The 14,650-nt window shown below is 36.6% G+C and overlaps 1 protein-coding gene across 1 annotated transcript in view; it reads left to right on the top strand.

Annotated features, from left to right (window-relative positions):
• The window catches only part of INTS4 (integrator complex subunit 4), a 159,794-nt gene that overhangs the window by 2,542 nt on the left and 142,602 nt on the right, over positions 1 to 14,650 (top strand). Inside the window, exon 2 of the mRNA XM_036895474.2 lies at positions 1,043 to 1,237. Within this exon, the coding sequence (XP_036751369.2) occupies positions 1,043 to 1,237 (195 nt within the window). The remainder of the gene's footprint in view (positions 1 to 1,042; positions 1,238 to 14,650) is intronic.

The raw sequence follows: 14,650 nt of genomic DNA on the forward strand, positions 1-14,650 counted from the left end.
CCTATCTAGAATAATCCTACTTTCTTTTCTATAGAAGTGTGAATTTGTAAAGAGGTGATAGCTCAGGATATCAAAGTAATGCATCAAGTGTTAAGGAAAATTGTTGATTACATTTATCTTATGTTGCTTTCTGTACCTATCTATCAGGGTCTGATTTAATCCACAGAGTGACAGGTTCCTTTTTACATGAACATTTTGTCACCCATTGAATTGTAACAAATGCATCTATAATGCTAGTTATGAACCACCTTGGGATAATTGAGAAAACGGTCACCTGAATAATTTTGCTTGTTCTGTGGTTCAGTTGACGATTGCTCGTTGAGAAAGACTCATGGTAGGTGTCATCATTACTATTTTGCAGATGATAAAACTGAGAATCATGACTTATTTAGAACAGAGCAGCAGAATTGGAACTCAGAGACCTTTAATTCAAAAACAGTTATTCAGTAAACACTTATTAAGTGGCTACAGTTTGCATATGGCAGTGTATTTTGTCCTATACTGATTTTCCTCCTAATAAAGGCAGAATGATTTGGGTGAAGGTAAGTCATCTGGAATGAGGGGAAATTTTTTTTCCTCAGTGTATGCTGTAGACAGTTTTGGTCAGTTCTAGTTTTCTCTAGAGAAGCTGAGCCTGGTGGGTGCCTCAGTACACAGTGTGAATATATTTGTAGAACTGAGATTTCTAATAAAGAATGGAGCAAATCCTTTGCATGTCCTCTTAACCCTAAAGCTACAGCAGTCCTGAGAGATAGGAAGAACAAAAATGTTAGTGGGCTTACTTTACAGAGAAGAGATTGACACTTGGAGAAATTAAATGATTTACTCAAAGTCATAAGAGCTAGTGAAAAGCAGAATTGGGGCTTATGGCCTTGTCTCCAGTCCAGTGTTCTTTTTCCACTTACAACTGCTTTTTTCCTAAGTCTAGGTCTGTTCTTTGGTATAGGGGAAATTTATTTCCATGAAGTGACGCCAAGTTAAATTTGCAGACCCTGTGTTTTCAGCCAGATTTTCATGTTTTATCTTCCCTATCCCCTTGCAGCAACAGCAGGAGGAAATTGCTACTAAGAAACTCCGGCTGACAAAGCCAAGTAAATCGGCAGCACTCCACATAGATCTGTGTAAAGCTACCTCCCCAGCAGACGCTTTGCAGTACCTGCTCCAGTTTGCTCGGAAGCCTGTTGAGGCAGAGAGTGTGGAGGGAGTAGTCAGGATTCTCTTGGAACATTATTACAAGGTAAGAAGGTCTTGAGGACCTGATGAGGTGTGTTGGACTTGTATCATGTCTGAAGAATTGGTTAATATTGCAAAATAAATAAAAAAGATGTCCATGCAGGAGTCTTTACTGAGTGTCTTCCATGTGTTAGGCACTGTGGATGCAGAGATTTAAAAAGATCCAAATCTTGTCCTTAGAAGTATCTGGATGGAGACAGATGTGAATGTTAAGGTGCATTGCCATGTGAGTGTGCTATGTACAGAATGCAATGCTAAGACAAAGGACTTACCTTCAACCATGACCCTGCTGTAACCAGATTCGTCTCTGAAATGTAATCTTGCTATTCTCTTGTTACTGCTGTAATTCAAGGCCCACATATCTAATTGCAATAGCCCTCTTTTTTTTTTTCTTGATTTTTAGCTAAGTGGCATTTTATTTCTCTGTGTATTTTAATGGGTTAGAAAAAAATTAATTTATGCATGATTAAATACAGGGAATAGTTTAAATGAAATGAAATTCACAAAATGTGTTTATTTTTCAGTTTATATAGGTGAGAGCTGAAATAAAAACAAAAGAAATGATTTTCAGTATTTGAATCACAGATGAATTGAAATTTTAAGCTTTAGTGTGATAATTATTAAAGTGATAGAATAGTAGAGACAGTACTGTAATGAACTGTCAAATACCCATGTCTAGTATTTAATGGTTAATAGTATTTTGCCAAATTTGCTTTGTCTGTTTTCTTGAAGTTTTTCAAATTATCATATTTTTCCTTAATAGTTCAGTAAATATCTCTAAAAAAGGAATGTCTTTTTTAAAAGACATAACCGTTAACCACAGCAAATAAAACTAAATAATTCCTTAATGTTATCTAATAACTAGTCCATGTTTAAATTTCTATAGTTGTTCCTAAAGTATCTTTTGTAGTTGATTTGTTCAAGTCTAAACGCAAACCATGTCATACGTGGTATTTGGTCTTTTTTAAATGTAGAACAATTTTTACTATTATTTTGCTGACACTGAACCTGATGAAGAAACTCTGCCAGCTGTTTTGTAAAATGCCTTGTTTTCTGAATTTGTGTATTTCTTGGGGGTTAACTTGCTCATGCATTCCCTGTTTTCACTAGGATTGGAAGTTAGCTATATAGGCTTCAATAGATCCGGGTTCAGCATATTTTTGAGAATTTTAAGAATACTTTATTGATGAGGATGTGTACTTCATATTTCATCTGTCATGATGCATGTAATATCTTGAAATCCTACCTCAGAAAAACTTCATATCTTTTCCCTTGGAAATTCATGTATTTAAAATCCCCTTCCCTCTCTCTTCTTTTTATAAACTGTCTTTATTTAAATCTTGTGTGTATGACATAAAAGGTTCTCTCCTTTATATAATAATATTCTACCTTAGCCAAAAATGCTTGCAGTTTTCCAAAGGCAGTTTTCATATGCTGTTCCCTCAGCTTAGAACCCTTCTCTCTGCCAGGGAAATAGACAAGGAACAAAATATATGAGGGAATTACATAGAATATTAGAAGATGGTAAGGTAAGGCCTATGGAGAAAACAAAAACAAGGAAGAGGGCTAGGAAGTGTTTTCAGTTAAATATGGGAATAAAAGAAGGCCTTGATGAAACAGAAAATCTGAACAGACCAATTAGCAGCAATGAAATTGAACTGGCAATCAAAAACTACCTAAGAACAAAACCCCTGGACCAGATGGTTTCACTGCTGAATTTTATCAAACAATTAGTGAAGACCTAATGTCCATCCTTCTTAAAGTTTTCCAAAGAGTAGAAGAAGAGGGTATACTTCCAAACTCATTCTATGAGGCCAGCAACACTCTAATACCAAAACTAGGCAAAGACACCACAAAAAAAGAAAATTACAGACCAATATCCCTGATGAACATAGATGCAAAAATACTCAACAAAATATTAGCAAACCGAATTCAAAAATACATCCAAAAGATCATCCATCATGATCAAGTAGTATTTGTTCCAGGGATGCAAGAATGGTACAACATTCGAAAATCCATCCACATCATCCACCACATAAACAAAAAGATGGACAAAAACCACATGATCATCTCCATAGATGCTGAAAAAGCATTTAACAAAATTCAACATCCATTCATGATAAAAACTCTCAATAAAATGGGTATAGAGGGCAAGTACCTCAACATAATAAAGGCCATATATGACAAACCCACAGCCAACATTATACTTAACAGCAAGAAGCTGAAAGCTTTTCCTTTAAGATCGGGAACACGACAAGGATGCCCACTTTCCTCACTTTTATTCAACATACTACTGGAGGTCCTAGCCACGGCAATCAGACAACACAAAGAAATAAAAGGCATCCAGATTGGCAAGGAAGAAGTTAAACTGTCCATGTCTGCAGATGACATCATATTGTACATAAAAAGCTCTAAGGAATCCACTCCAAAACTACTAGATCTACTATCTGAATTCAGCAAAGTTGCCGGATACAAAATTAATACACAGAAATCTGTGGCATTCCTATACACTAACCAAGAAATAGCAGAGAGAGAAATCAGGAAAATTCCAGTCACAGTTGCAGCTAAAAGAATAAAATACCTAGGAATAAACCTAACCAAGGAAGTGAAAGACTTATACTCTGAAAACTACAAGACACTAATGAGAGAAATTAAAGAAGATACCAATAAATGGAAACACATCTCGTGCTCATGGATAAGAAGAATTAATATTGTCAAAATGCGCATCCTGCCTAAAGCTATCTACAGATTCAATGCAATTCCTACCGAAATACCAAAGTATCAACGAACTAGAGAAAATCTTTCTAAAATTCATATGGAGCCACAAAAGACCTCGAATAGCCAAAGCAATTCTGAAAAAGAAGAATAAAGCTCAGGGGATTATGCTCCCTGACTTCAAGCTCTACTACAAAGCCACAGTAATCAAGACAATTTGGTACTGGCACAAGAACAGAGCCACAGACCAGTGTAACAGAATAGAGACTCCAGATATTAACCCAAACATATATGGTCAATTAATATACGATAAAGGAACCATGGACATACGATGGGGAAATGACAGCCTCCTCAACAGCTGGTGTTGGCAAAATTGGACAGCTACATGTAAGAGAATGAAACTGGATCACTGTCTAACCTCACACACAAAAGTAAATTCGAAATGGATCAAAGACCTGAATGTAAGCCATGAAACCATAAAACTCTTAGAAAAAAACATAGGCAAAAATGTCTTGGACATAAACATGAGCAGCTTCTTCATGAACATATCCCCGGGCAAGGGAAACAAAAGCAAAAATGAACAAGTGGGACTATATCAACTGAAAAGCTTCTGTACAGGAAAGGACACCACCAATAGAACAAAAGGGCATCCTACAGTATGGGAGAATATATTCATAAGTGACAGATCCAATAAAGGGTTGACATCCAAAATATGTAAAGAGCTCACGCACCTCAGCAAACAAAAAGCAAATAATCCAATTAAAAAATGGGCAGAGGTGCTGAACAGACAGTTCTCCAAAGAAGAAATTCAGATGGCCAGCAGACACATGAAAAGATGCTCCATATCGCTAGTTATCAGAGAAATGCAAATTAAAACCACAATGAGATATCACTTCACACCAGTTAGGATTGCCACCATCCAAAAGACAGACAAAACAAATGTTTGCAAGGTTGTGGAAAAAGGGGAACCCTCCTACACTGCTGGTGGGAATGTAAACTAGGTCAACCATTGTGGAAAGCAGTATGGAGTTTCCTCAAAAAGCTCAAAATAGAAATACCATTTGACCCAGGAATACCACTTCTAGGCATTTGCCCTTAGAATGCAGCAGCCCAGTTTGAAAAAGACATATGCACCCCTATGTTTATCACAGCACTGTTTACAATAGCCAAGAAATGGAAGCAACCTAAGTGTCCATCAGTAGATAAATGGATAAAGAAGATGTGGTACATATACACAGTGGAATATTATTCAGCCATAAGGAGAAAAATCCTACCATTTGCAACAACATGGATGGAGCTAGAGGGTATTATGCTCAGTGAAATAAGCCAGTCGGGAAAGACAAGTACCAAATGATTTCACTCATATGTGGAGTATAAGAACAAAGGAAAAACTGAAGGAGCAAAACAGCAGCAGACTCACAGAACCCAAGAATGGACTAACAGTTACTAAAGGGAAATGGATTGGGGAGGATGGGTGAGAAGGGAGGGAAAAGGGGGTGGGGGGAAAGAAAGAGGGCATTATGATTAGCATGTTTAATTTTGGGGGGGAACGGGGAGGGCTGTGCAACACAGAGAAGACAAGTAGTGATTCTACAACATCTTACTATGCTGATGGACAGTGAATGTAATGGGGTTTGTGGAGGGGACTTGGTGATCGGGGGAGTCTAGTAAACATAATGTTCCTCATGTAATTGTAGATTAATGATACTAAAAAAAAAAAAAGGTCCTAATGAAAAAGTGACATTTGAACAAATACTTGAATGAGGTGTGAGAAGTAGACATATGAACATCTGAGGGAAATGTTCCAGGCAAAAGAAAACATAAGTGGAAATACTCTGAGGAAGGAATATGTTTGCCAGAGAAAGTGGCAGACTGGATCACAGAGCAAGGACAAGGGTTCTAGGTTATATTGCTTGGGTATATGAAATCCAAATGTTGCAGCACCATTGCTTGAAAGGAATGTCCTTTCCCATTGTTCTAAAGTTCCACTTTTGTGGTAAATTGAATGTCTATATGTGGGTGGATATGTTTCAGTGTTTTCTAATCTATTTCTTTGGTTTCTTGTCAGTTCTTATGCTAATGTTGTGTTGTCTTAGCATAACATTATAAAATCTTGATATCTGGTAGGACAAGTTCTCCCACCTACTGTTTAGGAATATCTTGGTTATTCTTGATCTTTTCATTTTTTAGAAATTTTGAAATCAGTTGTCCCAAAACAAAAATTCTTGTTAGGATTTTAATTAGGTTTGTATTAACTCTGTAGGTCAGATGGGATTTGGGGATTGGCATTTTACAATATTGAGTCTTCCCATCCATGAACATAGTACATCCCTATTATTTTAATTGAGTTTTTCTGCATAGAAGTTTCATACATCTTTTTATTAGTTAGTCTTAGATATTTAATATTTTATATGCTATACATGATAAATTTAAAAAATGTCATTTTCTAACTACATAGCTGATATTCAGTAATGCAATTGATTTTTGTTATGTATCTAACAACCTTGCTAAGCTCTTTTAACAATTTTAATAAACTATTAGAGTATTTTGGATTTTTTAAAATAAATAATCATTTCAGCAAATAATGGCTTTGTTTGATACCAATATAATGATACCAGTTATCTTCTTATTAAGGTCTGCATAGTATACCTATTCCTACCTTTTATTTTTACTTTTACTTATAGCTTTTTGTTTTAGATAATGACCTATGTAAGCAATATGTAGTTTAAAATCTGCTTTAACAGTCTTTCTTAATTTTTTAGAGCATTTAATTACACTTAATGTAGTTACGGATGTGTGTGGGTTTAAATCTATAGTCTTACTAGGTGCTTTCTATTTGTCTTACCTACTCAATATTTTTTTTTACCTTGTTTCTTGCCATCTTTTGGATTGATTGATTAATTTTTTAATTCTCTACTCCCCACCTTTTTATTAGCTTGGGTGTTATATATTCTTTTACAATGTAGATAATTCAAAGTGAGGTGATATTACTGGTTAACCTAGATATTACAGCATGAATTCTTGACTTATCAAAGTCGGAGGTTAAATGGTACAGACATCATTTTGGACATTGCAAGGATTTTAACTATTTATTCACCTTGCTGACTTACATGCGAGTATAATTATAAATTTTTTATTCTCTATTTTTCATTGTAGAAGACATTGTTATTAGTTTTTTCCTTTTTCTTAAAGTATCATTGATATACAGTCTTATGTTGGTTTCAGTTATACACATAGTGGTTCAGCAGTTACCCATATTATTAAATCCTCACCACTTCTAGTGAAGTCACTTTTTGTCAACATAGTGAGATGTTACAGGATCATTAACTGTATTCTCTGTGCTGTACTACCGTCCCTGTGACCAACTTAAATTGTGATTGCAAATTTCTACCCCTTTATCCCCTTCCCTTCCCCCTCCCACCCCATTCCCTCCTCTTTGATAACCACTAGTCTCTTTTTGGTGTTTATGAGTCTACTGCTGTTTTGTTCCTTCTGTTTTGCTTTATTTTTGTACTCCATAAATAAGTGAGATCATTTGGTATTTGTCTTTTTCCACCTGGCTTTTTTCACTGAGCGTAATACCCTCTGGGTCCATCCATGTTATTGCCAGTGGGAGGATTTGTTTTCTTTTTATGGCTGAATATAATTCCATTGTGCATATGTAGAAGACATTGTTAATATACACAGGCAATATTCATTTATACTTACCTACATATTTATCACTTACCGACATGTATTCAGCATTGCTTTTCTCTCCTTCTCGCATCTGTGACTATTCATCTGGGATTATTTTCCTTTTGGCTGAAGAATACCCTCTGGTATTTCCATTTATTGTGAGTTTATGGATGATATTTTCTTTGTGTTTGTATGGAAAGTTTTTTTTTTAACCTCCATTCTTGAAGGATGTTTTAGCTGCATGTAGTATTTTAGATTGGCTCTTATTTTCTTTTAGTACTTTATATATAACATTGTATTATTTTTTGTATTCCACTGTTCAGTTAAGTCAGATTTCTCTTACTATTGATCCCTTTGAGGAGTATTCTGTTTTTCTTTGACTGCTTTTGGGAGTTTTTACTTTGTATGGTTTTCAGCAATTTTTCTGATGTGCCTACATGTGGATTTCTTTTCATTTATCCTACTTGGGGTTGCTAGTGCTTGTTTTATTATCTGTAGTTTGGTACTTTTCATCAGAAGGTTTCTTGGCCATTATTTCTTGAAATTTTGCTTTTGTCCTTTTCTTTCCCTCCTCTCCTTTTGGGACTCCTTTCCCTCTCTCTCCCTCTCTCCATCTCCCTCTCCTTCTCCCTCTTGTCACCCACTCTCACTCTCTCCCTCTCCCTTTCTGTTTCTTTCTTTCCCTTGTGCTTTACTCTGGACCTATCTTCCAGTTCACTAATTTTCTCTTCATCTTGTCTAATCTGCTGTTAAACCTGTCCATTTGTTCTTAAGTTCATTTATTGCTTTTAATCATTTCTGTAACGTCCTTTTAAAAAAAGTTCTAGTTCTCTGGTTAAAGACTCAATTGTGTCTTTTATCTGTTTGGAACATAATAAGCAGAATTACTTTGAATTCTGTCTGATAACCCCAGTAAATGGAGCCCATATTGCTGTGTCTTATCATTTTGATTCATGTTACCCTATCCCCTAGTGTGCCTTATTTATTACTGCACTAGGTGTCTTTTTCCAAAATTGTTAGTGAAAATAATTTGAAGTTTAACATTACTTAATTTTTAATCAGAGAGGATTTGTTTCTATCTAATAATCCAGGAAAACTTTATTCTCATTTTGGAAATTGAGGTGATTCAAAGCTCAGCTGCATCCTCGCCAGCATTTGTTGTTCTTAGTCTTTCGATGCTGACCATCCTAACTGGTGTGAGGTGATATCTCATTGTGGTTTTAATTTGCATTTCCATGATGATTAGTGATGTGGAGCATCTTTTCATGTGTCTGTTGGCCATCTGAATTTCTTCTTTGGAGAATTGTCTCTTCATATCCTCTGCCCATTTTTTAAATTGGATTATTTGCTTTTTGGGTGTTGAAGCGTATGAGTTCTTTATATATTTTGGATGTTAACCCCTTGTTGGATATGTCATTTACAAATACATTCTCCCATACTGTAGGGTGCCTTTTTGTTCTGTTGATGTTGTCCTTTGCCATACAGAAGCTTTTTAGTTTGATGTAGTCCCATGGGTTCATTTTTGCTTTTGTTTCCCTTGCTTGAGGAGATGTGTTCAGGAAGTTGCTCATGTTTATATTCAGAAGATTTTTGCCTATGTTGTTTTCTAAGAGTTTTATGGTTTCATGTCTTGCATTCAGGTCTTTGATCCATTTCAGGTTTGCTTTTTTGAATGGGTTAAACAGTAATCCAGTTTCATTCTCTTGCATGTAGCTGTCCAGTTTTGCCAACACCAGTTGTTGAAGAGGCTGTCATTTCCCCATTGTATGTCCATACCTTCCTTATTGTGTATTAATTGTCCATATATGGTTGGGTTTATATCTGGGCTCTCTAGTCTGTTCCTTTGGTCTGTTCTTTTCTTGTGCCAGTGTCAAATTGTCTTGATTACTGTGGCTTTGTAGTAGAGTTTAAAGTCAGGGAGCATAATTCCCCCTGCTTTATTCTTCCTTCTCAGGATTGCTTTGGCTATTAAGGGTCTTTCATGGTTCCATATGAATTTTAGAACTATTTGCTCTAGTTCATTGAAGAATGTTGTTTATATTTTGATAGGGATTGCGTTGAATCTGTAGATTGCTTGAGGCAGGATGGCCATTTTGACAATATTAATTCTTCCTATCCATGAGCATGGTATGTGTTTCCATTTATTGGTATCTTTAATTTCTCTCATGAGTGTCTTATAGTTTTCAGAGTATAGGTCTTTCACTTCCTGTTAGGTTTATTTCTAGGTATTTTATTCTTTTTGATGCAATTGTGAATGGAATTGTTTCCTGATTTCTCTTTCTGCTAGTTCATCATTAGTGTATAGGAATGCCACAGATTTCTGTGTATTAATTTTGTATCCTGCAAGTTTGCTGATTTCAGACACTAGATCTAGTAGTTTTGGAGTGGATTCTTTAGGGTTTTTTATGTACAATATCATGTCATCTGCAAACAGTGAAAGTTTAACTTCTTCCTTACTAATCTGGATGCCCTTCATTTCTTTGTGTTGTCTAATTGCTGTGGTGAGGACCTCCAGTACTATGTTGAATAAAAGAGGAGAGAGTGGACATCCCTGTCTTGTTCCCGATTTTAAAGGAAAGACTTTCAGCTTCTCTCTGTTAAGTGTGATGTTGGCTGTGGGTTTGTCATATATGCCTTTATTATGTTGAGGTACTTGCCCTCTATACCCATTTTGTTGAGAGTTTTTATCATGAATGGATGTTGAATTTTGTCAAATGCTTTTTTGGCATTTCAAGGAGATGATCATGTGGTTTTGTCCTTTTTGTTTATGTGATGGCTGATGTTGATGGATTTTCTAATATTGTACCATTCTTGCATCCCTGGAATAAATCCTATTTGATCATGGTGGATGATTCTTTTTGATGTATTTTTGAATTCGGTTTGCTAATATTTTGTTCAGTATTTTTGCATGTACATCAGGTATATTAGTCTGTAATTTTCTTTTTTTGTGGTGTCTTTTCCTGGTTATTGGAGTGATGCTGGCCAAATAGAATGAATTTGGGAGTATTCCCTCTTCTACTTTTTGGAAAACCTTAAGTAGAATTGGTATTAGGTCTTCACTAAGTTTGATACAATTCAGTGGTGTGAAGCAAGCCATCTAGTCCAGGGGTTTTGTTCTTAGATTACTAATTCAATTTTGTTGCTAGTAATTGGTCTGGTTAGATTTTCTGTTTTGTTCTGGGTCAGTCTTAGAAGGTTGTATTTTTCTAGAAAGTTGTCCATTTCTTCTAGGTTATCCAGTTTGTTACCATATAATTTTTCATAGTATTCTCTCATAATTATTTGTATTTCTGTGGTGTCCATGGTGATTTTTTCTTTCTCATTTTTGATTCTGTTTATGTGTGTAGACTCTCTTTTTTTTTCATAAGTCTGGCTAGGGGTTTATCTATTTTGTTTATTTTCTTGAAGAACCAGCTCCTGCTTTCATTGATTCTTTCTATTGTTTTATTCTTCTCGATTTTATTTATTTCTGCTCTAATCTTTATTATGTCCCTCCTTCTACTGACTTTGGGCCTCATTTGTTCTTCTTTTTCTTGTTTCGTTAATTGTAAGTGTAGACTGTTCATATTGGATTTTTCTTCTTTCCTGAGATCGGCCTGTACTGCAATATACTTTCCTCTTAACACCGCCTTTGCTGCTTCTCACAGATTTTGCGTTGTTGAATTATTGTCATTTATCTCCATATATTGCTTGATCTCTGTTTTTATTTGGTAATTGACCTGTTGGTTATTTAGGAGCATGTCGTTAAGCCTCCATGTCTTTGTAGGCTTTTTCGTTTTGTTTGCCTAATTTATTTCTAGTTTCATACTATTGTGGTCTGAGAAACTGGTTGGTACAATTTCAATCTTTTTGAATTTACTGAAACTCTTTTTGTGGCCTAGAATATGATCTATTCCTGAAAATGTGCCATGTGCACTTAAGAAGAATGTGTATCCTGCTGCTTTTGGGTGGAGAGTTCTGTAGATGTCTGTTAGGCACATCTGTTCTAATATGTTTTTTAATGCCTCTTTCTCCTTACTTATTTTCTGTCTGGTTGATCTGTCCTTTGGAGTGAGTGGTGTGTTGAATTTTCCTAGAATGAATGCATTGCATTCTTTTTCCCTTTTTAATTCTGTTAGTATTTATCTCACATATGTAGGTGCTCCTGTGTTGGATGTATATATATTTATAATGGTTATATCCTCCTGTTGGACTGGCCCCTTTATCATTATGTAATGTCCTTCTTTGTCTCTTGTGACTTTCTTTGTTTTGATGTCTAATTTGTCTGATGCAAGTACTGCAACACCTGCTTTTTTCTCCCTTAGTTGCATGAAATATCTTTTTCCATCCCTTCACTTTTAGTCTGTGTATGTCTTTGGGTTTAAAGTGAGTCTCTTATAAGCACCATATGGTTGGATGTTGTTATTTAGCCATTCAGTGATTCTGTGTCTTTTGATTGGTGCATTCAGACCATTTATATTTAGGGTGATTATCAATATAGGTTTGTACTTATTGCCATTGCAGGCTTTAGATTCGTGGTTACCAAAGTTTCAAAGGTAACTTCCTTACTGTCTAAGCGTCTAACTTAACTCACTGAGTATGCTATTACAAACAGAATCTAAAGGTTCTTTTTTTTGTTTTTTCCCCTCCTTTTTTTCCTCCTCCATTCTTTATATACTAGGTATCATAGTCTGTACTCTTTGTCCATCCCTTTTTGTTACCTCTGTTGACAGCTATTTAAGCTTAGCAGCACTTCCATCTATACCAGTCCCTCCAAAATACACTGTAGAGATGGTTTGTGGGAGCTAAATTCCATCAGCTTTTGCTTATCTGGCAATTGTTTAATCCTTCCTTCAAATTTAAATGTTAGTCTTGCTGGATAAAGTGTTCTTGGTTTGAGGCCCTTCTGCCTCATTGCATTAAATATATCATGCCACTCCTTTCTTGCCTGTAAGGTTTCTTCTGAGAAGTCTCATGATAGCCTGATGGGCTTTCCTTTGTATGTGATCTTATTTCTCTCTCTGGCTGCTTTTAGTAGTCTGTCCTTATACTTGATCTTTGCCATTTTAATTATTATATGTCTTGGTGTTGTCTTCCTTGGGTTTCTTGTGTTGGGTGATCTGTGCACCTCCATGGCCTGAGAGACTATGTCCTTCCCCAGATTGGGGAAGTTTTCCACAATTACTTCCTCAAAGACACTTTCTATCCCTTTCTCTCTCTCTTCTTCTTCTGGTAGCCCTATAATATGAACATTGTTCCTTTTTTATTAGTCACACAGTTCTCTCAGTATTCTCTCATTCCTAGAGTTCCTTTTTTGTCTCTTTGCTTCAGCTTCTTTGTATTCCTCTTCTCTAGTTTCTATTTCATTTATTGTCTCCTTTACTGTATCTAATCTGCTTTTAATGCCCTCCATTGTGCTCTTGAACTATTGGATCTCCATCCTATATTCATTCCTGAGTTCTTGAATATTTTTCTGTACCTCCATTAGCATGTTTATGATTTTTATTTTGAAATTTCTTTCAGGAAGATTTATTAATACAGTCTCTCTTGGTCCTTTATCTGGTGTTGAGATTTTGCTTTGAACCAGGTTCCTTTGATGTTTCATATTTGTATGTGGGCCCTCTAGTGCCCAGAAGCTGTAGTGTCTGGAGCTGCCCAGCCCCTAGAGCGATGGGAGTCTCAGGAGTGTGGTGCTGCTTCCTGTTTCCCAGCTGTTATGCCTGTCTCCACTGCCAGAACCAGTGTGCCAAACACAGAGGTGTAAGCCTCTATGCTTTGTGTTTATATCTGCCTTAGGTGGGGCTTCCCTCTGACTGGCCTGATGCCAATGAAGGGTTTGCTGGTTTGCGAGCTGGTACAGCCAGGAGGAAGACACAGCAGGCTGCATATCACAGTGGATTGCCTTGGAGCTCTGTAGCCAGCCAGGGGGATGGATCACCTGAGGATTGTTTAAGTTCCCAACCTCCTGGGCAGAGTGCACCCAGACAATTTTGTCTACCTGTCCTTTCTGCTGAGCAGTAAACTCTGTGCAGTCCTTGCCCCTTTAGGAGCCAAGCCCTCTCACTGTTAGGAAGTCTCTCAGACTGTCCGCCCAGGTCAGGCGGATATGAATTCCTGTTTTCCACAAGCAACTGGAATCTCCGTCTCTCCGGGTAGTCAGCCTGTCTTAGCTTTCTGACACCACTAATCACCAGAGCATCATGCAGTGTAGGTTCATGCTCCCAGAGCATATTTCCAGTGCTAGGTGTTCTGCAGTCCCAGGCCTCCACTCCCTCCCCGCTCTGTTTCTCTTCCTCCCTGTGGTGAGCTGCCATGGGGGAAGGGCTTGGGTCCCGCTGAGTCACAGCTTTGGTACGTTACCCTGTTCCATGAGGTCTGCTCTTTTCTCCAGGTGTATGCAGTCTGGTGCAGCCTTCTTTCCTGTTGCTCTTCTGGGATTAGTTGTATTAATTATATTTTCATATTATATGTTGTTTTAGGATGATGTCTCTGTCTCACCTCTCACACCGCCATCTTTAATCCCGTTATCTCTGTTTTTATTTGGTCATTGATCCATTGTTTATTTAGGAGCATGTTGTGAAGCCTTCATGTGTTTCTGGGGTTTTTCATTTTCTTTGCATAAATTATTTGTACTTTCATACCTTTGTGGTCTGAGAAACTGGTTGGTACAATTTCAGTCTTTTTGAATTTACCAAGTCTCTTTTTGTGACCTAGTAGATGATCTATTCTTGAAAATGTGCCATGTGCACTTGAGAAGAATGTGCTGATTTAGGGTATAGGGTTCTGTACATGTCTGTTAGGTCCATCTTTTCTAATATGTTGTTCAGTGACTGTGTCTTCATACTTATTTTCTGTCTGGTTGATCTGTCCTTTGGAGTGAGTGGAGTTTTGAATTCTCCTAGAATGATTGCATTGCATTCTTTTTCCCCTTTTAATTCTGTTAGTATTTGTTTCACATATGTAGGTGCTCCTGTGTTGGGAGCATAGGTATTTATAATGGTTATATCTTCTTGTTGGATTAACCTCTTTATCATTATGTAATGTCCTT

This window comes from Manis pentadactyla, chromosome 9 (genome assembly GCF_030020395.1).
Source record: "Manis pentadactyla isolate mManPen7 chromosome 9, mManPen7.hap1, whole genome shotgun sequence".
In the NCBI taxonomy this organism is placed as follows: Eukaryota; Metazoa; Chordata; class Mammalia; order Pholidota; family Manidae; genus Manis; species Manis pentadactyla.